The sequence below is a fragment of the Magallana gigas genome, chromosome 4 (assembly GCF_963853765.1).
Source record: "Magallana gigas chromosome 4, xbMagGiga1.1, whole genome shotgun sequence".
Taxonomy (NCBI): domain Eukaryota; kingdom Metazoa; phylum Mollusca; class Bivalvia; order Ostreida; family Ostreidae; genus Magallana; species Magallana gigas.
In genome coordinates, this window is record NC_088856.1 from 42,810,951 (window position 1) to 42,838,089 (window position 27,139).

General features: G+C 32.6%; 2 protein-coding genes across 9 annotated transcripts in view; one reads left to right on the forward strand and one right to left on the reverse strand.

Annotated features, from left to right (window-relative positions):
- Positions 1-1,423, forward strand: part of LOC105336881 (uncharacterized) — a 133,930-nt gene extending 132,507 nt beyond the window's left edge. The window contains exon 7 of the mRNA XM_066082506.1: positions 269-1,423. Coding sequence (XP_065938578.1) covers positions 269-1,111 — 843 coding nt within the window. The 3' untranslated portion in view covers positions 1,112-1,423. The remainder of the gene's footprint in view (positions 1-268) is intronic.
- LOC117680643 (carbohydrate sulfotransferase 1) overlaps positions 1-27,139 on the reverse strand; it is a 165,338-nt gene that overhangs the window by 43,112 nt on the left and 95,087 nt on the right. For 3 of the 8 annotated variants that reach the window (XM_066082509.1, XM_066082515.1, XM_066082510.1), the window contains one exon: positions 21,305-23,442. The exons of 3 other annotated variants lie outside the window; for them this stretch is intronic. In XM_066082509.1, coding sequence (XP_065938581.1) covers positions 22,620-23,442 — 823 coding nt within the window. In that variant the 3' untranslated portion in view covers positions 21,305-22,619. Of the gene's footprint in view, positions 1-21,304; positions 23,443-27,139 lie in introns of those variants that run through there. 2 more of the 8 variants (XM_066082516.1, XM_066082507.1) reach the window with 2 other exon arrangements.

Sequence of the window (27,139 nt, forward strand, 5' to 3'; positions counted from 1 at the left end):
GAAGTTTATTTCTTTAAAATCAGATGATAGGGGTACAATTCTAGTATTCAATTTAAAAATGAAGTCAGAAATACATATACACTTGTTATGGTACCATAATAATTTTTGTCTATTGCCAAACGCTTATATTGACCAACGTACATAAGAAGGACGGGTTTAAAAATCGGACATTTTTTTCTTTATTACAAAAAAAATATTTAGTTTTAATTGTTAAAATATCTCAGTTTGTTAAAAAATTCGATTAAACGATTTTTGTTTTACTTTACAGCCAATCTGGGTTAACCAGAACTATGACTCTTATTTTCATGGAGGTGGAACCGTTGAAAACCAAAATGTCCTTGGACAGAGCGCTATGAAGAAATGCGATAGCTGCGCCAAAGGATTCTACACGTTTGATCCCCGAAAATCCGTCGATGAGGGTGTCCTTCAAGCGCCAACTAGATATGGAAAGTTGAGTCCTATCCTTCCAAGGAACAATTCCAGTTCTCATGGACTGGACATCATGGGGTATCTTACTCCAGGTAAACTGTTGGCCAAAACTGGAGGTTCAAATTGCGCAGACGACTGCCGTCGAGCGGATGACGTTTCTAACGTAGAAAGGATTAGAGGCGAAGAGGAAACGGAAATAGGAATAGCGCCCACCAATCAAGATGCTTTGGGAATTCCAAATAACGTGGATACTGTTAACAATGTTAGTTCGTCTGTAAATGGTACCAACACGATGAGAGATGGTAGCCCTGGAGTTACTTTTAGTATCGACGAGAGCGGTACCGTGAATGAGGCGTTCGAAGAAGATACAGTCGGTTTTGATTCTGCTGGAAAAGGGGCTTTAGAGGAAGTGGAAAAAGTGGGACTAGAACCTGGTAACGAAGTTGATTGTGAGACGGTGGTTTCTGATGAAGTTACAAACAAAGAAATTGAAGATTGTCGTAATCCGGATAAATCTTTGGTGGAAGGGAAGTTTTCAGGAGAAGTGACAAAGGAAGAAGAACCACTCTATCACTTATTAGAAAAATTTCCAGAGAAAGTGGTTTCAGATGGAGTGCCAAAACAGGAAGAGGAAGTGAACGAGATAATCACAAAAGAACAGGAAGTGAGTGATGGGAAATAAGAAAGGAATATTGAATTACAGTGACGAAATAAAAATATTCAGTACAGTTTGTGATATAAAATTCTTAAAGGTACATAGAGTATTTTGCCACGTTTTTGCCAATGGACGACTATTGCTAGGTATATTCATATCTGTCAAGTTTCTATGAAAATTTTTGTGCCATTGTATACTGTTGATCTTGAACATAAATCAGTTTGTAGATACGCAGTACATCTAATATATGTCTAACATATATATTTACGTAATATCTACTTGTATACAAATTGTAGCCACGAGGAGATTATCATATTACCGTGTTTTATTTTTTGTACACTTTATCTTATTACAATAAAACTATACATTTTTAACGTAATAATTCGTAATCTACATGTAATATTGCTGCGCAATATAATGAGCTATCGTATGGAACGCCACGGTTGCCTTATGTGGTTGATAGCCACATCATGATAAAATTGAAAATAAAACAGAACCAAACAAAATACATGTGAGACATCTCAGCGTCACATATGGAGATACCTTTAAGTGTGTATTAATAAATTTTAAACGGTCATGATAACAATTTGGGTTCCTTTAGTGACTACCATGAACGACCAATTTGTTACTTGCTTCAGCACGACTATGAACTGTTTTCTATTATATTTAGCAGAAACTGTTGAAGTTCAGAACCTCTCGATAGCAATGTTATAAATGCACTTAATAGGGGGCAGACATCGTAGGAAAAGGCTGTGTTTTTGTGCCTGATTGAATTCTTTTTTGATCCAGTTTTGAAACCATTCCTTTATCAAAATACGAGAAAAAAAGTGCACAGCAACAGGCTGACCGACAAACAGAATGACAAGCAAACACTAAGCTACATGCGGTCCATCTCAAGGTGGCCTATATTATGACTGTACGTTATGTAACAAAACAGAATGAACACTAGATCATGATAATGATATGATAGAAATTCGAAGGGGCATCCATGAAATTTTCGTTACGATGAGTTTTGTTGTAGTCCAAGTTTAGAGTAAGGGAGACAGCGATGTTTTTCGACGATTTTAGTTCGATAAAGTCGCGATAAAGGGACGTAATAATAGAATGCATTGCTTTCAACGGTTTATTTTGCTTTCTGTTCTGCTCTTAGATTGATACAAGTGAACTACATCCGATTTTCAGTAGAGTAGATGCCAAGGAAAAGATAAATAAGTCCAGGGAAATCAATATTATAAGTTGTATGTGAACCAGTAGTAAATCATTTCAACTAAAACTGATTCAAGCTTCTCTCGTGTGATAATTTTGTGAAAAGACAAATTAGTTCAAGGGACATATAAAAATTGATCAAAGTACAATACATATTCTCTGTGATATGTTAATGTTTATTTTACCTTCATTTGAAATGGCAGAAAAAAAATCATAGACATGTTGTTTTTTCATCTTAGAAAAACGATTTTGAAAAACCAAAATACACACAGTATATCTATAACTCTTTTAATCGTTAAAATTGAATGATTTTCGTTTTATTTGAAACATTTTGAAAAAAAGAGATATAAGAAAAAATGCTTTTATTTAACTAATTGGTTTAATAATCAACTAGTTGAGATATAATATATCTTTCATCTTTTGATCAACAATATTTTAAAATGTCACACTGTCTTAAAATGATATTTGCAATTTTAGAGTTATCGGACTTGATATGTAAAAACGAAATTATTTTTTTCAAGAACCATATCTACACAAAACTTGTAGAGCCGCTCATTACAAAACGATTCACCCATCTAAAGTGTTTTGCATAAGGAAAGAATTAATCAATTAAAGGATTTTAATTGGATTGCATTATATTAGATGGAATCTTCGATCTCATAAGTTTATTAATGAGTGGATCTTCATGAGTGCCCTATATGATGGTAGGCGAGGAAGAAAAAGTAAAGATCCTCATGCCCTCTCCTTATTCAGAAATTTATGTTCTTAAAAAAACTGCAAATATTCAGAATATGAAAGAGATTAAAGAACAATTTGTGATTTACTATAGGTAGCATATGCATGTATATTAGCTATGATAGTACCTAGGAACCCAATATCCATTACAACTAATATTATAAGTAAAATATACATAGCTGTTTTTTGTTTGATATACATGATGTGATTGCCTGTCTGTCCTTTTTTCTCTTTTTTCTTTTAATTTTCTCTCATATATAACTCTTTTGCAAAATATTATGCTATATATTTATCTATTTTTGTATCATGTGAAATTAGAAAAGATTCAATAAAATGTTTAAAAAAACTAAAATGAAACTCGTACACCTCTCGTTCAGGTAATTTTTGGCTCCGCGCTTTCTTAATTTTGACTTAAAGAGTACCGCCCATAAGGAGCGCTCCTTCATTATTGATTGATATCCTTTTAAGAACGTTTCATAATATATAGTAAGTGGTATCCTATCTACGAAGGATCGATAACGGGTTCCAATTTAGATATGAAGTGATAGGTTTGTATCTGTAGGGAGTAAACATCAATATAACAGAAACGGTTAAAAGAAATTAACCATTTGTTTTCTTTCACTTCGCCCCCAGCTTTCAATTGTGTTTTAGCCTATATATGTAGCATGACATTGCTACTTTCACACTTCCATCAAATTAAAAGGGACTGTTAATTGAATTTCTTTATGGTATTTCTAAGCTTGTGCCTTCTGACTTTGTTTCCTGATAAAACATTTATTATCGTCTTGCATTCTTGAATAAATGAGGTTCCTTGATAATCTTGCTGAATACAAAACCATCGACCAGCTCAATTTGTAGGATGGTCTACAAATGCTCAATAGAACTAAAGCACCTTTTTGTAGCGTGCTTAGGACAGACAATAGGCAAACAAGCTTATAACCCAAGTATGTGGTGTTAAAAACAAATTGAACACATTGAACCATTAAGGATAGAAGTATTGTTTCATTTCTAAGAAGTTACGGGACCCATTTATGAAGAGATGTAAACTCGTCATCAATATTTTAAATAGTGGAAAAGGTTCTTTACAATACTTTGAGGTGGCCAAAAATCCCTTTGCTGTTTTTTTTATGCACGACAAGAACTTAATGTTAAAATATAAAATGACAGGAATACATCCCAGCACAAAACATCATGACTTCTATCTAAGACATGAATAATGAGAAGGGAGCACTGTTCCAGCTTTGATGTAAAGAATATATAATCCATACTATAATTTCCCGATTAGTTTTATGAGCTGTTTGTTATCGATTTGAAATGCTCTGCAAACGTTTTCAAAAACATCAAATGATTGACAGAAATCCATTTTTGAAGGTGTTTGTAGACTGATATAAGATCATAGACCGGTACTTCAAGATTAATCATTTTTGGGACGCAATTGACGCTAATACATATTTATGAATTTCTCTAGCATTAACTTGAATAATACTCGTATGATTTTTAATACAAATTTTATGTCATCAAACGTATACGAACTACACACATGGTTTAGTTTAACTTTGCTTTGTTTCTATCAGTGTCTTCATCTAAGTGACAATATCAAAATAATTGTTTTGAGGAAACTGGGTTATCAACAAGTTAACCATAAGATCTACAATAAAATATTAGAAAGTATGTTTTAAGCAATAAGTTTTACTTGATAAAGAAAAATAACACATATATCTTATATTTAAAATTTCAATATATTAAAAGATTTTTGCATTAACTCTTTTTTAAAGGAGATCCATATAGTCTAATAATGGATACGGCTATCGAGCTCTGTTAAAGATGTAATACCATTTGATATCTTATTTTCAAGATCAAACATGGTTTAATATACCCCCTCCCTTATCGATGAAATTCGTCCCCCAATATGAAATACTTTCCGACGACCATGTGAAATTTAATTGTACCAAAGAACTCATATCCAGGCTTATCAGCCGCTTCGAAGCTGTAAATATAGCATAATATTTACATTCTACTGTGTTTTTCCATTAAATTCTGTGATCTTCAAATGCCTCTAAATGCAACAAGTAGTCAAAGGTCAAATCGACGAGTTTTATTATGACGTCACAAACGTTAAACGCTGTAAACTGCAACGTCACAAGCGAAAATCAAAGTTCACGCTTGTGGCTGTTACTGTGGCTCTTCCATTAATATAAACTTACCCTTAGGATAAGATAGGAATTTTAAGGTATGAATCACATTTGCCGACAAGGCAAGAAGTTAAAAAAATGTAAATATAAGCATTAAATCATGATTTTTTGAAGTATACACTCTCATAACTGCAGCGGTGTGTGCATACAAATTTTCATAACGCGCTAATGCGCGTTACTCAATTTGTATGCACACACCGCTGCAGTTATGAGAGTGTATACTTCAAAAAATCATGATTCAATGCTATATAATACCTTAGTCCGCATTCATAACAATGATTTCCTATCTAGAAACTACCAAATATGAAATGAAGATATTTTTTGTAATTGTCAAAGATTTCTGATCAATGATACTTAACATAACCAGTTTGCACATAGCTGGTTGAATTAATAGGGAATTGTTATACCTTATATGTTGGAACAAAATTAAGATTAATCTATGTGAGATGAAGGTATGAGACAACTTGTAATAACATTGTCCTTAATTAATTTCAATCTCAGGTTATAAAACAATGCACAACCGATAAAATTGTCATGTGAAAAGGCAGGATGATAAAAAATTAACTACCGGTATCAGATCTGCCATAAATGTTTTGAATATGATTTTTCCGCTACTACTGTTATCGGTCAGAATAACCCAGCAAAGATCAGTCACAAAGAGTAAATTTTAAATGTAATAATTTATTTACACTAATATATTTATATATATTAATATAAAAATACAACTTACACTATAAGAACCCTAACTAAAGAGTGTCCGTTTCATCCTGCCGAATAGTTCAAATCACAATGTCCCAGTAAGTAGATAATTGTTTAATGTCTTCGAACACAAGTCTATTGAGAGTCTACTATGAGCATTGTTTACAGGTTATTTGTACTAAAATATAAATCTAGCAAATTCTAGAAATTATATGTACAAGAAGTTACATAAACTAGATCTCGTTATGAGTAACGAGTAGGTCTTCCGTCCGATTTTGTGTTATATGATACAATGAAATATCGATACTCTCTGCCAAATCTAAGATCCTGGTGAAACTAGGTTTTTTGTCTCGAGACCGGAAACAGACGAACGGAAGTGATTAATGAAAATAAAAGCTAGGTTTTTTTAAACATTTGCCTAGTGTACATCACTGTTATTATTCTAGATGAAACACCAAAAACAATCGGTTAAACTTGTTAAAAACATGAATTCTATGAACTCTTCTCGTGAGTACCGGAAGTGACGGTTGAAAAAAGAAACCCGTTAAACACATCTTCAATCAATTGTCTATCATTCATAAATGTTCGTGTCTCAATCACTTACAGTGACTAAATTCTCGCAGGTATCAAATTTGTAAAAAAAGATAGGTACCTAAGATATTTGATATAACTCACCGGAAGTAGAATATGTTTGCTTATTTAGCATATGTAAGATCGTGTAATGATAAACCGGTATTCATTCCATGTAAAAAAAAAATAAGGAAAACATATTTTTAAGTGCTTCCGGTGACGACCGGAAGTGACAACAATAAACATGGATACCTACTTAGGGCTATCATCCCACAAAGTTTGGTTGTTTATCTTATCTTATCTTTATTATATAAAAACCCAATAAAAAAAAAAAAAAAACAAAAAAAAAAAAAAGTTTGGTTGTTTAAGTCATCACCGTTTTTGAGATCTAGTGGATTCCTTTGTTTTTTGTCTCTTGACAGGAAACGGACAGACGGAAATGCTCAGTGAAAATAAAAACTTAGTTTTTCTTGAACATTAGACACTTGTACTTTATTGTTTATTAATTGAACTAAAATTGTTAAAGAATAACAGTTAAACTTTCAAACAGCTGGATTTGGACCGGAAATGACGGTTGACAAAATGAAAGCAATTAAACGCATTTTCTATCGAATCTCTATTATCTATATAAGTTTTGTGTATTAATCACTTGACTCTCTGAGATTTCGTGGGTAAAACATTTATTTAAAAACGCTTTCTGAGATATTTGAGATATCTCACCGGAAGTACAATTTTTTTGCTTTTTTTAACATCGGATACATGACATATGTAAGGATTATTACTTATATTTCAATTCTTTATGAAACAAATTAAATGTAAAATAAAAAAAAATTGAAGTGCTTCCGGTGCCGACCGGAAGTTATGACGAACAGAAAAAAATAATTTAAAGACATGTACAACTATAGTTCTATAATCCTACAAAGTCTGAAAGCTCAAGTTCTTATCATTTTTGAGATCTCAATGTTAAAAGCTTTTTGTCGCGGGACAGGAAACGGACGACAGGAAATAAACTTGGAAAAAATTAAAAATTGGATACTTGAGATATAATTTATTTCTATCACTCCTAAAAATTTCAAGAAAATCTATTGAGCCATCTTTGAGAAATCGTGTGTACAAAAAGGGAAACAAAATTCGTACCCAATTTTCGAGCCATAGTGAGCTCTTAAGAACGGCGCCATTGGCATAAAACAAAAACAATAGGCACAACTTCACAGGCACGACTATGTTCTACCAATCCTGAAAATTTCATATTCATATCTCTGATAGTTTTCGAGATGAAGCGTGCACAAAATGGGTCGAAAAAGCGACAAAATCAGCAATAAATCGGTACCGGAAGTGACGACGGCAAAAATATTAGAAACAAAATATTTTAAGATCACTTCCTATCATCTGTGCAAAAAATGGTGTAAATCGGTTGGATAGTTTCCGAGAAATCGCGTGCACAAAATTTGTGGAAAAAAATATATTAACTAGATACGACCTCGTTACGAGTAACGAGTAGGTCTTCCGTCCGATTTTTTTTTTTAGTTTAAATGATACCATGAAATATATACAATTTCAAAATTACCCCCCCCCCCCAAATTTGAAAATAAAGAATTAAAACCCTAATTACGTCAAACATGGGCCTGACGATGACTTTTTCAAACCGATAATGTAGACATCAACAACTTTGATTTTATAATGTATAACAAAATACTTATCGTTTTCAAGTTATTCGTAATAGACTTTACGAGTCTCTTGGTCCTAATAAAAGGGGCCAGCCCCTTTTTCTTGATTTTATTGGATAGAACTTTTGATTTTCTACTACTTTTGTTCTATATGTCTTATCAAAATATCAACTGATAAAAAGATACTGATCAAAATATATGAAAATTTTGATTCGAAATCTGTACCCCATTTTCGTGCCTAAGCGAGCTCTAAGGAATAGCACCACTGGTGCAAAACAACTAAATAGTGCACAACTTCAAACCATGCTCTACCTATCCTGAAAATTTCAAAGTCATATCTCTTATAGTTTCTGCACAAAATTGGTCGTAAAAAATTACAAAATCGACCTTAAATCCGGACCGGAAGTGACGACGACAAAAAATTCAGAAACATATAAAATTCAGATATTGTCCCATCATCTGTGAAAAAATTGTTGAGATCGGTGTAGTAGTTTTCGAGAAAATCGCGTGCACAAAATTTGGGGGAAAAAAATAATAAACAGTACGAAAACAATAAGGTCTTCTGTTGGAAACGGAAGACCTTAACTAGATACGACCTCATTACGAGTAACGAGTAGGTCTTCCGTCCGATTTTTTTTATAGTTTAAATGATATCATGAAATATCGATACAATTTCAAAATTACCCCCCCCCCCCCAAATTTGAAGATAAAGAATAAAAAACCTAATTACGTCAAACATGGGCCTGACGATGACTTTTTCAAACCGATAATGTAGAGATCAACAACTTTGATTTTATAATGCATAACAAAATACTTATCGTTTTCAAGTTATTCGTAATAGACTTTACGAGTCTCTTGGTCCGAATAAAAGGGGCCAGCCCCTTTTTCTTGATTTTATTGGATAGAACTTTTGATTTTCTACTACTTTTGTTCTATAAGTCTTATCAAAATATAAACCGATAAAAAGATACTGATCAAAATATATGAAAATTTTGATTCGAAATTTGTACCCCATTTTCGTGCCTAATAGAGCTCCAAGGAATAGCACCACTGGTGCAAAGCAACTAAATAGTGCACAACTTCAAACCATGCTCTACCTATCCTGAAAACTTCAAAGTCATATCTCTAAAAGTTTCTGAGATCAGCTCTGCACAAAACTGGTCGTAAAAAATTACAAAATCGACCGTAAATCCGGACCGGAAGTGACGACGACAAAAATGTTAAAAACATATAAAAATTCAGATAATGTCCCATCATCTGTGAAAAAATTGTTGAGATCGGTGTAGTAGTTTTCGAGAAAATCGCGTGCACAAAATTTGGAAAAAAAAAATAATAAACAGTACGAAAACAATAGTGTCTTCCGTTGGAAAGGGCAGACCTCAATAAGAAACTGTGAGAAAACTATAAGGCCTTCCGTTGGAAACTGAAGACCTTAATTACCTGGACACTCAAGAATATTCTAGAAAGAATAACTGACCACTCCAGAATATTCTATTAAACAAACCTACTATATATAACACTACCCATTGTTAAGTAATGAATAATTCAAAAACTTTGAGCTTTAAAATTACACAGATATTCCCCAATCTCTCTTTAAAAATATTTTAGCTTTAAAATTTGAATCTGTGCAATATCAAGCAAATGGTACGTACATGTTTATCCCTCAGGGTCTTACTATTCATGTACAGTAAATAAAATCAGAAGAGCCCGATGCCTCAGGCCGAGGCTTATATTGTATATATTTATTTCTTGGCTTGTCTGTGCGATATGTTAAACTATGGAACACCATAACAACCTTTTGTGGTTAGATTTATTATAGAATAATGCTTTTCAATAATATACTGTGGTTATATCATTATAAGACTGCTTTATTATGATATATACTGCTTTATTATCATCTACAGCAGTAATTTCATTTAGAATGGTGCTTTAATATATTACGCAATAGCCATTTTGTATCTAAATGCATTCACTATAAGAATGTGGCCACTTGCATTAGAACCCCTCATATTTCATATGAGCGTGGGCGGAGTTTTACAGTTATTAAATAACCAGAATATGATATATTTTTTTAAAAAACCTCACTATTATGAACCAACCTACATACATGTGAGGCATACAGAGCGTTCCATATGAAAATCAAGTTTCAACTTCAAGTTTGTATAGATTTTATATGGGCAATGAAAACAATTTGGTTTTTTCATGTGATCAAAGGTTCGAAATTGTTCCTTTAAAAATATAGGAAAAAAGTGCACAGCAACAGAATGATTGACAAACAGAACAATAGGCGGTTACTAGGCAACAACCGCTTTACCACAAAGGGGGCATAAAATATGACTGTACGTTATTGGTATAACATATTTGAACACTACATCATGAATATGCTTTGGCAGAAATATTATGGAGCATCCATAAAACTTTCGGTACTTTGACAGGTCGAGAGCACTATATTTTGTGACGTCGGCATAAATTTCTGGGTTACTACAAGTTTCAGTGTATACAAAGCGTATTGAAAATATATACCAATTTGAATTGACCTTTGGAAACTCATTTTGAATGATCATTTTTCAGAATTTATGAAATTAATATGGACAATTATGTCTGAACTTCAATTTCTATGCTCACATTTAAAAATATTGCATATGAGGACTTACATCAACCTATTTAAATTCCCCATTGTCAATGTTCAAAAGAGAGGTACCTCCTATTGAATTAGAAGCAGTGAGTACGTTTTATAAGTAACGTTTTATTTTACACATTTTTTAGGTCAAATTAAGAAAATTGCTTTTAAAATTTTTTAACTGATTGTTTATTAGACCTAATAAGATGTTACACAGAACATTTGTAATATAGTATATATCTTTCATTCATGAAACAGTGATATCGGAAAATGTTCATCTGTCAAAAAAAGATAACAGCAATTTAAAAATTATCAGACTTGCCATTATGGATTTTTTTTCGAGAACCTAAACTATTTACATTGTACAGTGTCTTTGCCTGTGGTTACACTACGTATCGATTTTGTACTATATAACCCATAACTTCAAATGTCGCCAGCGGGGTTTGCTTTTTTATTTTTAAATATCTAATCGTACAATGGCTTGAAATTACATTAATATGAGTAATAAGGAACCATTCTTTGAATATTATAAAGTGATAATTTCGGTCGGAGCGTGATCAAATCTATCATAAAGCCCTTCGTGCTTTATTTGATTTCATCACCTCAAAATACTCAAAGAATGATTTCTTATTCCTTGATTAAATTTGTAGAGCCGCTCACCATCACACGGCCTCACTTCATCTAAAGTTTATTGCAGAGGGAGGAATTAATTTAATAATTATAATTAGGTTGCATTATATATAAACCGGACTCTTTGATCTTATTAGTAATCAATGCATTGATCTAAATGATTGCCCAATAGAACCTATGCAACTTCCTGTAGCGTGTTAAGGATAAATAACACGCAAATAATATTTCCCAAGCATTTGTTGTCAAAATCAATGCAACTCATCAATTAAGGATGGGGGGAATCATTAAAATATTGTTCTCTTCCTCAGAAGTTACGGGAATCATGTTTTTAAGGGATGTAGGTTGCCGAATCATTATCTAAATTAAAGTACCCGGTAGTGGAAGGTTCAAGAGCAATACTTTGAAGTGACTAAAAACCCACTCTGCTGTTGTTTTAATTTATTTATGCAGGACGTTGACTAAATGTCGCTATGGAGATGACATGAATACAAGTCATTATAAAAGAAAACAGAATTACAAGTGAGTAAAAGAAAAAGGATCCACTAAAATTATTATTTACCCGGTTTATTTTTGCCGCTTCAATCTTCGTTTTCAGTGGTGGGCGATTTAAAAACTTGGGTTAATTCATGTGACTCAAACTCTCTCTTTTCTAAGAAGAGTGATATCAAGAAAGGACAAAAGCGTTTTCAGATTTTATTAGCATATGAAGACCGGAAGTAATACACGAAAAGCTGTTTTTTACGTTATCATTTTAACTCTTCAAATGTCATTATGATTTTTCTAGAGTGTAAACATACAATCAAAAATGTAGAATGACAAATTGTGTTTTTTACTCAGTACCCTCACCTCCAATATAATGGATTGTTAATAAAACAGGAATATGTCTGAAGTAAAATACTCTATAAACAGTGATAACAGGATTATATCCAAACACAAAACTTTATGCCCAAATATTGCCTTTGATCTAAGGTCATGTATAATGAAAAATAAACATTGTTCCAACTATGATTAAAACAAATTTTAATGCAAACTATTTTTTCCGGGTAAGGTTCCGTGTCGCTCGTTATCGATTTCAAATACTATACTTAACCGACTGTTCCATCGAGGAACCGCACGAGTCTATTTTAAGCACTACACGGTCCGCATGATGCAATGAAAGGGTTCAAACAGATTGAAATCGGCCTATGTAAGGATGGATCTCTCTTTCATGTAAGCTAGTACCAGCCGCGCGCATCCGCTTATTTATCGTTATATAATTGTGGTCTGTTAAAAAACATAAAATAGAAATATTCCTTCACTCCTTCCTTGAAACTCGCGATCGATATAAATTTATGAATTAAACAGTGGACATAAAGTTTGACAGCACCCCTTCCCTCTCCGCGATCTACCTCCACCCTAAAAATCAAACATTCATCAGATAAAAAAACTTGGAATATTTTTAGCCTGGTTCATTGCGTAAGCAGTATTTTTTGTTACACGGCACCGGATGTTGACTTTACAATTGTTGAAATAGTTAACTGCACAGAAATGTAGTTCAAACTTAAAAGAAATCTTAGCATGTATTTGCTTGTAATTCAGTAAGTGTAAAGAGAGTGTTGCAAAAAAGCAGGATCATCTCCTATGGTGTTATTGAACATTAGCATAGAAACCACAACACTTTCTTTACATCTGATGTATATTTAAATTTCACATTATAATTTTCTTTTTTGTTATAATCTAATTACTTTTAATGGAGAGCTGCTGAGCGCAAGAATAGGTTGTTTACATATGATTTAGAAGAACTTAGAGTAAAAATTGCCGCGAGATTAAGCTTGTTAAGCAGTTATTTTCAGTGGCGGTATTAAATATCTGACCCTCTGACGATGTATTACATTCAGAGTATCAATATAAATGCATGTATGTATCAGCATGCTTATAAATTCAGTTAATTTATAATCGCTCAATGAATCTTATTAGTCCGCAAAAACAGTGGATATCATATCATGAACACGTTTTCAAACATATTACAGGAATCACGAAAACCCGTTTTCGAATGTTTTTGAAAACCGATATAAAAACAAAACATAGACTGATGAATTAAATCAATTTTATGTTGACACAGTTGGTGCTGGCGCAAATGATGCATGCAAATTAAGAATTAAAAATAACACTGTGCCGGATGATTATGCCAGTGCCAAGGTGGCATTTTTGCACCCGCTTAAGATGCAGTTTCGGAAAAATCCATATATACCAATTGATAGACCATTGCCTAGAGATTATATAACCACTTTCGTTTTTAGTGTATTTCACCTGACAGGTGAGATATTTGCCTTTAAAAATTAATATCCCATCAGAAAATGATAATTCCCATTGGAGAATTGATTCTCCTACAGGAAATATTGACAATCCTATAGGATTTTTTAAAAGTCCTATAGGAATTATATTTCCTGTAGGAGAATGGTATTTTCTGTAGGAATTTGATTCAGACATGTAGTTTTCATATCGGGTATTAAGTTTTCCTATCGGTTTTTATCAAATCCTATCGGAATTGAAATTCCTATAGGAAGTTCTTGTATTCCGATAAGAAATTTCAAATTACCTATCGGAATATTGTTTTTCCTGTGGAAAAATTATTTTCCTATAGGAATTTATTTTTGAAAGGTGGTTGTTAACTCTTTAAGCAATGGTCTATCATATGGCATATTTGCATTTTTTCAATATATGCAGCTTAAACGGGTGCAAAAATGCCACCTTGGCACTAGCATAATTATCCGGCACAGTGTTAAATGTGCATTGATGAATAAAGTTGTATTAACTTGAGTTCATGTATTGAAACACATTTTATGTCGTCAAACGTAAATGAACAATAAACATTATCAAGTTCAACTCTGCTTTTGTTTCATGATTTGCGTTAATCTAAGTGACAACATAAATTTAACTTAATATTTACGATGTTCTACAATTTGATATCTTATTTTCTAGGTCAAATCTGGTTCAATTTAACTCTTTTCGCCCCACCCCCAATCAATCAATGAAAATACCTTACGACGTCCATACGAGAAATGAGCCTATCTGTACTATGAATACTTTGATTTCTTCATGATTCACATAAAACTCCTAGCAAAAAATCGAAACTCAATAATACCAACGAACTCATATCTATGCTTATCAACCGCCTCAAAATTGTGAATATTGCACAGAGTTCCTTAGTCCACATTCATACCATTGATTTCCTTTCTAGAAAACTACCAATTACCATGTAAAAAGGAGATATTTTCTCATAATTGTCGAAGATTGCTGATCAATAATATGTTACATAAAAAGTTGACGCTCAGCTGGTTGAATTCACAAGGAAGGGTTATTCCTTGTTTTTGAAAAAAAGAAATCAGTCTATATCAGGTTTAAGAACAATGGATGACAGATACATTTGTCATGTACAAATGTGGGATGATCAACAAATTAACCATAAGATCCTTATATGTTTTTTTGGATATTTTTTAGCTATCTACTACCATTTCTTTAGTAACAATTCAAATTGTTTTTGCTTTAAAGTTTGTATCTGTGTACTCTCAAGGAATTGATACAAATATCCCTCAGCGTCTCACCATTAATGTACGGTAAATAAAATAAGAGGAGCCCGAGTCCTAAGGCTGAGGCCTATATTGTACATGTTGACTTGTCGGGTCATCCACTCCTTGCTTTTCATTATTAAGAAAATACTAAATTTGTGTTTTACGTTTATGATATGAAACGTTATAATCCTTCTTCTGGAGCGCAAATCATGCGAACAGCATTCTAATAAATCCACATATCTTTCCGAAATGACAGATAGAACAAAGGTAAAAATGCTAAATTGTCAAGAAGGGGAAAAAAGTTTGAAATAATTTTTAATATGGCCGTTTGTACATGGAGAGTTATCTCTCTTATAAAATTGGGAAGGTACATTTAAAGTATATCCAAAACCCCATAGCTGTTGCAAATAAAAAAAATAATAACGAGAAAAAAAAAAGATTATTTAAAGAGATGTTTACATTTGAAACAGCCTCATACGAGTCCAAAGTGTATAACGCTACTTTAAAAGAAAGAACTTGTTAAAAACCTTTTTATAAGAGTATTGTTTAAATTTTATCAGAACTTTATTTATATCTGTATCAAAGAACGAATCGTTTATAATTGGATTGACGAAAGTGGAACAATTCAAACGTTATAAAAACGTTTATTCTCGAAAATCTAAAGCGACAACAATCAATAAATAAATAAATAAATAAATAAATAAATAAATAAGTAAATAAATAAACAGAGAGATTTAAAAATTTTATACTTTAAGAACAATATCGCCAACCCTTTAATAAAATATCTAATAGGAGTACAATTAAACATTACAAGTCTTTAGATAACAGGCAGGTGACTGTAGAACAACTCGTCCGATATGTTTAAGTGCACAATAAAATGATAAAACATAAAATAATAACTGTACTTAATACTGTCTATTATTTCGTTGAAATTATCTTCCTTTAACATGAAATATTTAAAAATTCAAAGGTCCATGCATCGAAGTTCAACAATGTTTCCCGTCTGAACATATTTTATTGACTAAACAAAAGGATCAGAAACAAGTTCTAACAACTTACAAGTTCCTCTCCTTAGAAATAACAATAGTTGTCATGCATATGAATATAGAACAAAAGAAAATATAATAATGATACACACAAAGAAATATTATTTAAATCTCAAGGATTCGTCTATAAACTTTTGTACAGAAGCAAAAATGCTTTTGTTGATATGTAAAGGTAAGTTGTTGTTGCCATAAAAAGTAAATTAGTATTAGAAATAAATTGACTTTTGATACACCCCTACAAGTAAAATAAAACAAGCCGATTGCAGCTCGATACTGCTCGACTGAGTTACCTATTACCTAACGGACTGCAATCGAAAGAAATATTTGCTTCGAAATAAATTGCAAAATCAGCAGTGTGTGTAAAGTTATTATCATGACAGAGAAAATGTTCAAAAAGCATATAACATATAATACAAAAAATGGAAAACAAGACATAAAAAAAACGAAAAAAATGTAGCAGAAACGAAAATAAATGTAGTACATGTATAGGATGTATATACATGTGTAATAATATAACATGCAAAAAAATATGAAAGAGAATAAACACAAAACAATATAAATACAAAACAAGAGGCCCAGGGGCCACATCGCTCAAATAGGCAACAATTTCCTTAATTCTGATCAAATTAGCATTACAGTATCAAAATATATTGACAACTTAGTAGAGTAGATCTTGCTGAAAAAAAATTGAAATTGAAAATTGAAAAAAAAAATTGCCAATTTTTATCCACCTCTTTTTTTGTGGTAAATACCAAGTCCCTTTGGTTGTTGTACCTGTAAGAAGATTTTTCTCTATTCCTATATACCCCCCCCCCCCCCCCATATCGTGGCCCAACTTTTCTCTGGGGATTCATGGTTTCATCAAACTTAAATCTGCATAACCTGTGCTTTCACACTAAGTACTGAGTTTTGGACCGAAAACTTTCCCAGAATATTTTTAAAGATTTTCTCTATATATTCCTATGTAAAAATTCAAACCGCCATCACGGCCCATCCTATCACTAGGGACTATGATTTTGCAAACTTGAATTTACACTACCCGAGGATGCCTCTACACAAGTTTGAGCTTTTCTGGCCAAATAATTTTTTAAAGATTTTCTTTATATAATCCTATGTTAAAATTCCTCCCCTATTGTGGCCTCACCCTACTCCTGGACTATTATTTAAACAAACTTAAATCTATATGATCTGGGGATGCTTCCACTCAAATTTGGGCTTTCCTGGCCTAATAGTTTTGAGAACTTCAAGAAAATTTTTAAAGATTTTCTCAAAATATAAAAATTTATCCCCCATTGTGACCCCGTCCTACCCCCAGGGACTATGATTTGAACAAACTTGAATCTACATTATAGTTTTTGAGATGAAGATTTTTAAAGATGTTCTCTATATATTCCTATGTAAAAATCCATTCCCCCATTGTGGCCTCACCATACCCCTGGGGACCATGATTTGAACAAATTTGAATCTACACTATCTGAGGATGCTTCCATTTTAATTTGAGCTTTTCTCGCCTTATAGTTTTTGAGATGAAGATTTTTAAAGATTTTCTCTATATATTCCTATGTAAAAATTGACCCCCCTATTGTGGCCACACCATACCACCGGGGACCAAGATTTGAACAAATTTGAATCTACACTACATGAGGATGCTTCCATTTTAATTTGAGCTTTTCTGGCCTAATAGCTTTTGAGATGAAGAGTTTTAAAGATTTTCTCTATATATTCCTATGTAAAAATCCATTCCCCCATTGTGACCCCAACATACCACCAGGGACTATGATTTGAACAAACCTGAATCTACACTACCTGAGGATGCATCCACTTTAATTTGAGCTTTTCTGGCCTAATAATTTTTGAGATGAAGATTTTTAAAGATTTTCTCTATATATTCCTATGTAAAAATCCATTCCCCGATTGTGGCCCATCCATACCACCAGGGACTATGATTTGAACAAACTTGAATCTACACTACCTGAGGATGCATCCACTTTAATTTGAGCTTTTCTGGCCTAATAGTTTTTGAGATGAAGATTTTTAAAGATTTTCTCAATATATTCCTATGTAAAAATCCATTCCCCAATTGTGGCCTCACCATACCCCTGGGGACCATGATTTGAACAAATTTGAATCTACACTATCTGAGGATGCTTCCATTTTAATTTGAGCTTTTCTGGCCTTACAGTTTTTGAGAAGAAGATTTTTAAAGATTTTTTCTATATATTCCTATGTAAAACTTGATACCCCTCTTGTGGCCCCTCCCTACCCCGGGGACCATGATTTGAACAAACTTGAATCTACACTACCTGAGGATGCCTCAACACAAGTTTAAGCTGTTCAGTCCGAATAGTTTTTGAGCAGAAGATTTTTGAAAAATACCAACAAATTTTCAATAATTCTCAATTATCTCCTCTTTAAAGAGGGCGTGGCCCTTCATTTGTACAAACTTGAATCCCCTTTACCTAGGGGTGCTTTGTGCCAAATTTGGTCGAAATCTGCCCAGTGGTTCTTGAGAAGATGAAAATGTGAAAAGTTTACAACGACGACAACGACAGACAACGGACAAATTATGATCAGAAAAGCTCACTTGAGCCTTTGGCTCAGGTGAGCTAAAACTGAGCCAGTTTTTCCGAGAGTTTTGAATAAAGCAAACTCTGCACAGACAGAATAGACAACACAAAGTAAATAGTAAGAACCGAAACACAGTTATTGAAGACAAAAGCTGTGCATGTAGTAAATATTTACAGAGAATTTATACACCCAACATTGAGTGTCGAGCGGGTGGACGTGAGCTTTAGAAGAAACCATTTGAAGGAGGCAGCTAGTTGGATTTCATAACATATGGATAATTGGATACTTTTTTCCCACGCTATACTCGTAAAACTAATGAGAATGACAGTGAGCTTTTTAAGCAGAAAATAGTGGGGGGGGGGGGGGGATAGTGGAGTTACACGGGTATATACATTATGATAAATATAAAGTAATATATCATATGCGCAAAGAGGATTTAACAATATTTAAATATGTTTAATGTATGTAGTATCTCTCTAAAGTACTAAGTATTGTATCTAATAATTCACAAATTTAGATATGTTATTTTAGCTTGTTGCCTTGAGAGACGATTTGAATTTTATCAATATTCAATGAAAAATATTTCTATTTATACACCACTATCCCTTCATTGTACATAAATCATGTTATCTTGAAAAAAAACATGAAATATACCTTTGTTTCTGACTGGATCGTTGAAAAAAAACGATTTTTTTAGTTCATCAAAATATGAAAAAAACTACATGTTTAAAGTTATTTTTATTTAGTACATATACACGAAAGTATACCGACGGGATGCTAAAAGGAAATGGCTCTTATATTGAAGTATCATAAAGTTCACATTATTAGCAGTTAAAGAATCAAACATCGTAAATTGAAACAGTCCCATTGGTCTATAAAAATGTCCTTGAGAGATGACCCAAATCAATTTATGATGCTTTTTCCCACCGATTGATACAATTAGTGGCTGACAAAGTCATAAAATGTTGGCCTCTATATCTATCAAGTGTTGGGTTGAGTGACCGTCAAGTTCTTAAACGTCATCAGAAGATTATGTTTTGGTAACAAAGTAAGAGAACTAGCTATAAGTGCATCCTCCCCCTGACCCTCTCTCCTCTCTGTACTGACCTTTTTCGATAACTTCGACTAGAGCCTGCTGGTTTTTGTATATTCATTTTTGGAGTTATTATAAGTAATCACGATTCCGAAAATAGTTTAGCGTTCTTTGATAGTTACAAAAAAAAAAAAAAAAACAAGATAAACGAAATGTAGTTTAGAATTAGATGTTTTATATTTTTATAATATATTTAATAATTTCCAAAAAGTCTTTAATAGATCCAAAATTAAAAATAATAACACTATAACCTAAATTCAATACCCCCCCCCCCCGCCCCCGTCACATGGTTTTGATCATTTTTCATGAGATCTATACTATCTACTGAAGTTTCTGTTAACATGCAAGAAACAAAAGTTGTATACATTTTGTATATATGACATGCGGTGATAACGAACAGTGTTTAAAATTAAAACTTCAAATTAAAGGAAAATACAAAACAGAGCTCTCAAAGACGGACCTCTAAAAAGATAAAGGTGAGGATTAGGGACCGTGGAGGAGTGAGCGCTCGCCAAAACTTGTGCTGCGGGTATATAGAGAATGTTTGCGCTCTGTTGAACAGGCTTCTGGTCTAATCAGAATACACCCCTAAACTGAGAGAAAAAAATGTTTCCGTTATAGTGTTTTTGTGTGTTATACATGTATACTATCTCTTTCTCTCTCTCTGAAAAATCAGATGCATGGTTTATAATTTGTGATAAAAATGCTATGATACAATGCGTTTTGATGCAGAAGTATAATTGTAAACTGCCTAATAATACATGTAAGATCATGCTAATTTAAAAAAAAAATGTATTCCCATTGAGAAAAATATTGACGTCCGTATGAAAATGGATAGTGTTAAGTAGTAGCATTCTTGCGTTGGTAAAGATTAATAACATTAGCACTTGTGTGAAAGCATCCTCAGGTAGGGTATATTCAAGTTTGTTCAAATGAGGTCACAACAGGGGGTGGGGCAAATTTTTATATAGGAATATATAGAAAAAAATCTTTAAAAATCTTCTTCTAAAAATCATTTGCCTAGAAAAGCTGTAACTTTAGTGAAGATTTCTCAGATAGTGTAGATTCAAATTCGTTATAAACGAAATCTTTCGGAGCAGGGTGGGGGCCACATTAGGAATCCAATTTTACAAAGGAAAACAGTTCATTATGTTCACAAAAAGAAAGTTATATGCAAAGATTTTGATATATTGCTGAATCTTTAAATTTTTTTTGACTTTGGCCCCTGGACAATTCTTTTGCCTCACCAGGTGTTCAGAGTTTGATATCTGTTTATATCCCATAATTGAACAATGCTCTAGAACCTTTTTTGAGAACTGCAATGCTCAACATTTGATGTGCCTATAAAATAATCCCGATAGAAAAGAGACTTAATTATAAACATAATAATATTAAGGTGAAAATGGATTTTAATTCATACAAGATCTACATGTATTACTTACTAAAGTAGAGAACGCTAGTAATTATCTTCAAATTGCTGTATGAGCGCCTTAAGGGTCCCATTTTAATTTGTTTTATTACATTACATTTTAAAACATCACCGAATAACATAGATTTTTTATATACACACACAAATAAATTAAAATTCATGCTTTTCGAAAACTTTATTCAACGTTGTATAAAACATAAAACGACAGATTCATATCAAAAACTAACCAAACAATGAAATATTATAAAATCAATTATAATGAACACTGTAGGCTTCGTAAGCTTTTTATTGGAAAAGTGTCAAAAATATGTTGGAGGCGGTATTTTTTTTTAACACTTGCATCATTGAATTAAAAATTAAAAAATTCCCTGTACCAGCACATGCTGTTGACAATAAAGCTTCTGAATATAAAACACAGTAACAATGTTGATTTAAGACTGCCAACATTATCAAAAAGGCATTGAATTTCTTTAAGAATAAATCTATCTTATGCACAAAAATGAGGTCACTAAAATAAAATGACAATCTACATTAATGTGACGTCATAAAAATATAATTAACCTGAGGCTAGAGGAAAAAAATGGGCACCGACGGAAGAATAGTCAATATAGCAATACTCCGCCAAGATTTTGAAAGCACTGATAACTATAACGCTACCATATCATACTTTAGTACTTTATAACGTATCAGACGAGTTAAACATTTATTTTTGTACTAATAGAAAAAGGCAGAGGGATGAAAATCTAACAAGGTTCTGAACATGAACTATTTCAACAAGAGTGATCAATTTAACATAGTGCGCATAATATAACATAGAAAAACGTGGAACGGCAAAATATACTCCACTGGTAAATAAAAGACGATATGAAATGAGTATCAAGTAAAAACCAATATTGACAACTAACAGCCAACTCAGAGGTAACGTGGTCAATGAATGAGATGAAGGTGACTTTGTAAGACGATTTTATGAACTAATGTCAAATAACTTTTCTTAAATCATGAGGCGATGACTTTATGACATACCCTAAAATAAATTAATTAAGAAAAATCGAAGCACTTTCTACTAAAATAAGGAAGTATTTTCACTGGTGTCTATTGTATAAATTTAAGAATTACTGCTACAGAGCTATAGACCGCTTTGGTCTAGCTTCGGTCGGCTCTGGGTTTTGTTGAAAATAACAATAACACTTTGACGAATAAATGTAAGTTCCTGCTACATGTATTTCAGTGCAACAACGAAGTAAATCACTAGGTCAGACTGAAAAATCAACAAGAGGCATCTTCTTGCCATGGTTTGAAGTACATAATCTCTTAACAGCATTGAAATCAAACGCATATGATACAAAACGGTAATCGTTGAAATAGCATGTCTTTGCAACTGATTACGGTTCTTTTCTTCTTATCAAGTTTCAAAATTATTGGTTCACTGACAAACCAAGGCACAAGCAGTTACTAGGCAACATGTGAGCCATTACACGGGGCATACATTATGACTTTACAATATGTGGAATAAAATATTGAACACTCTATCACGAATACCGGTATCCTATGGAAGAACTTGTTAGGGATTTCCATGATGTTTTCGTTACATTCAGTTTGTTGTAGTCCAATTGTTTATATCCCAGATTCGAGTAAAGAAAAGAGCAATGTTTATCGACGATTTTCAAATCATTTTTGTGGATAATTGATATCCAACGATAAGCATTGGCGAGGGCGTTTCCCCTGTCTGTACAGTAGCCACAGGCCTTAACGGGTCCTCGCATTAACTTTTTCACAAAGTCTCTAACACGCGTTGAATAATTGCTATGAAAAAATTTAAATATCTTTGGCACAACAATAAAAGGATTCTGGCACAAATTTTCATACACCACCCCTAGCATTCTACTTCCATGGCATGGCTCTAGTTCTTTAAATGAATTTAAATTTGTAGACATAGTTTGACATAAGTCTTTTGAAGCAATTGATACATTTTTACCCTCCGTTACATCCTGCTCGAACTGCGAATTTATTATCCCACGAGGATCTCGTATCAAATGAAGAACTTGAAGCCTAGGTAGCCATTTTAAAAGTTTTCCCGCCAAAGACACCGTCAATCGAATTGTTTTCAACGTCCGAGTTTTTGACTTGAGGCATTTGAGGTGTAATATTGGAATGCATTGCTTTACGAGGTCTAGTTTGCTTTTTGTGGTATTGACTGGATTGATACACGAGTAATATTTCCCATGTTCAGGTGTGAAGGTCTTAATAAAAGAACTGGTGAGTCCAGGAAGATCAATATTTTTGAAGTTGCATGTGAACCAGTGGTAAATCATTTCCGTATAAACCGATTCCAGCTCCTCTTTTGTGATATTTCTGAAATAGACCAATGAACACATCAAGGGAAACATGCATATTGTTCTTTGAATTGTCAATGTCATTTACATATGAAATATAGGAAAACTTCATAGAATTTTACCTGAATTATTTTACACGGTTTTTATTATCAAAATGCATATATCTGTAAACATCGTGCAATTTAATTCCATTCAAATCGTTTTGCAAAAAAAAAAAAAAAATCAACATGGATAAATAGGTAACAAATTAAATTAGATGTGACATTACAAATCTTTATTTCATTGAAAAACAAAATGAGAAACAAAAGTCGACATGAATAACTCTAATTTTCATTCTGTGAATTAGTGCCATAGAATGAAAACAGCACACTAATAATAATATTAATCGTACTTGCATCGACTGAATGTTGTAGAGAAGGGAGAGCATGAATCTAATGTTATAACGACAAAAAAAAAGAAAAGAAATTAGACAACCGCCCTTTTACTGTGTTTTACTTGATTTTTTATAAAGTGTATTGCAGATGAACGGTTTTAAAAGTTAAACTTTTTTCTTGATTTGCAAGGATTATGAGTCTTCACTATTTAATCTATTCCTAGATCTACATGAGTTGGTGGGGGTAAGCGGGTGAGATAAATTAATACATTGTGAATCGACGCTGCCCTCCTCCCCAATATTACACCGTTTAGGTACAAATTTGGATCCGCAGTTACTACCATATGTTATTGTAAAACACAGGCCTTCAACAAGCACTTTTTGGTTCAAAGAATTTCATCGTCAATTGCTATGCTTTACATAAAAATAGTTCATGGATCTTTGAAACAGTGGGGTATGTATTACATCGACCTGGGACAACGAGTTTCGATCTGGATCTTAAGTAATTTTTTTCTTTTTCTTGGGAGTAAAAATCAGTGTGATCATTTGAGAAATGAATTAATTTTATTTTCTTTCCGCTTCATTTCTCGAGTTGTTTTAGACTAACATGACGTTGATATTTTTAAAACAATAATCTATCATTTTCATCTCAGTTATGTAAAAGTTAATTAAAGATTTAATTTAAGGTAACAAAATCAATTGCTTTTCGCAATCGCCTATTTAAATTTGTAGATTCTTATTTAAATATCAGAAAAAATGAACGGTTTGAAAGCAAATCATTTTTTTTGGTTTGGGGAAATGTGAAATTAAACATCTGTTATCGTATTTTTTTTGCGAGGGAGGGGTGAGAGTTTTGTCACAGTTTTACTCAATCTATATTTTCTAAAAGTCATTCAGCATCCTCCATGGTAAAAATTCACGTCAATTTAGTTTTTCCTCCTGCCTTACATGGTTTATTTGATAAATTACTTAGTTATATTGTTGAACCAAAACCATCCAACTGATGAACAAAATACATTAAGGATTTGCTATTTGCTCTGCAGATGTTCATTAGAACTAACTCAATCTATTGTAGCCTGTAAATGACAGACACTTCTCAGGGAAATGTATTTCCCGAGAATGTGAAGTTAAACATTACTTTAGTATTCAGGTTCATGTATCTGTTAATTCGTAAAATGTTCCATCCCATACAAATTATAGAACTCATGCTTCGAAGGGATAGAAACCTATCACTTCTTATAAATAAAGAAAAAGAGGAAATGAGCAAAATCGATACTTTTGATGTCTCTCTGTTTAGACATTTCTATTGTTTTATTTATACATGATATAGAAGTAATTTTGCGGGATGGTTTACATAGGTAAAAAGATCTCTAAATGAATAAATTTAATCAAAAAGAAGTATTGATATGTAATATATGGACCTGAAGTTAACACTCGAAATGTTCTTTATAGTTGTCATCATACTGGCTTGATTATTGATCACACGTTGATGATAACCCAGTAATTAATACTGGTCTTGATATTTACTAGTAATCGACACCAGCTTCCTTCATTCCTTAAAGGAAAATGAGGTTGGTAAAGAAAACTCGTACGATTAACATAAATTCATCCAGTTTTCCCCCCAAATTTCATGCTTATTTTTACAGACCCATTTATTATAGTTAAAAGGGCATGGTAAAAATTTTGTTCAAAAAATTATTTTTCTGATTTTGATGCTTACAATGCTTCAGTGAGGCATCCCTAATAGGCAACCAAAATTTGAGTGTCATTAGTTGAGTTAAAAGCAAATTACAAAGCTTACACTTTTTTGCTAGGTAAACAAAGCTTTGCTTACATTTTGAATGTTGAGGTGAAAATTTCAATTCTATACCAAAAATGAATGTGTTAAACGTTAGGAACTCTCTATCTATGCTTAAAATGAATAGGTTAATAGGAAAATCAGCTTGAAAAAGAGTTTTTATTGGTGTATTGAACCTACGTAAACATATAGGGGAATAAGCCTTATTTACAGATTTGTGGGCTCTGTATCTTGCTTTAAACTAAACGACTGACTCTCAAATTTAATTTTATCATTAGAAATGCATTCATAAAGCATTGTATCTAATAAAAATAGAAAAATAGAATTTGACTAAAATCATGACCATGCCCGTTTAAGATGTACAGTGGTAGCAACGTTATTGTTGACAAACGACACGCACGATTCTGATACACGAACGATCACGCACGATACACGAACGATCACGCACGATACACGGACGAGCACTAACTTACTGAATTTTTACGATACACGAAAACGACAAAACACGCAACCGAACGATTCTACACCATTAAACACGCAAAATCAAAATTAATTTTTAAGATTAGAATTAAGAAAACGTATTGCTATAATTTGCATTGCTTTATGTTTGTGTTTTATTGAAAAGCGGCATGTACAGTAGCAATGCACTGTTTTATATTTTACGAGTAAACAATTTACACATCCATACCAAAAAAAATATATGATTCATACACAAATTAATTTTTTGTCTCCATAACGAATAATAACTTAAATTTAAATTAATTGAAGATAATGCATTAACTACATGAATTTATTTACATGCGAGTTGACTGTTTATGTAATCCAGGTCCCTTACGTACGATTTGATTATGCGGGATAGAGGTAAATTTGTTACCTTGTTCCATAGAATTTCGATTTTACACATAGAATATTTTCATTATTTACAGTACATAATTGATTAATATCTATTTATTCTAAATTTTAAAGCGTCTATAAAAAATTATTTCAAACAAATGTTTACACAATGAACCAGATAGGAATGCGTATCGTATTCTCACTTGAAAGAAAAACGTTGGGGATAACCGTTTAGTTTAAAACGGGGAGTGGGTAAGCTTGACTGCTTCATTCAACGTGTCGCTCTTGCTAATATGATTAAAATTATGTGTCAAGACACAATGGATGCTTGATATAGGCTGACTATAACATTATGCAAAACTAACTCGACCGAACAAAGGATTGAATTAGCTGTGGAAATACTTGATAAATTTATTTAACCACGAAAGAGAGAATAAATGCTAACAACTGTCAATGTTTTTCTATAAAAAAAGTTTAAAATTCACATTGTTTTACAAAAAATACTTCTCGTTGTTTTAAGAATAAATCCTGACATTCCGTAAAAAAATAACAAAACGAAAAAACGAACGAACACGCACGGTAAAAAACGCAAACTATTTTTCCTGATACATGCACGATCCAGCACGTTACACGAACGATCACCCACGTTACACAAACTATTTAACACGATTGGCTTGTCAACAATAACGCTGTTACCACTGTACATCTATG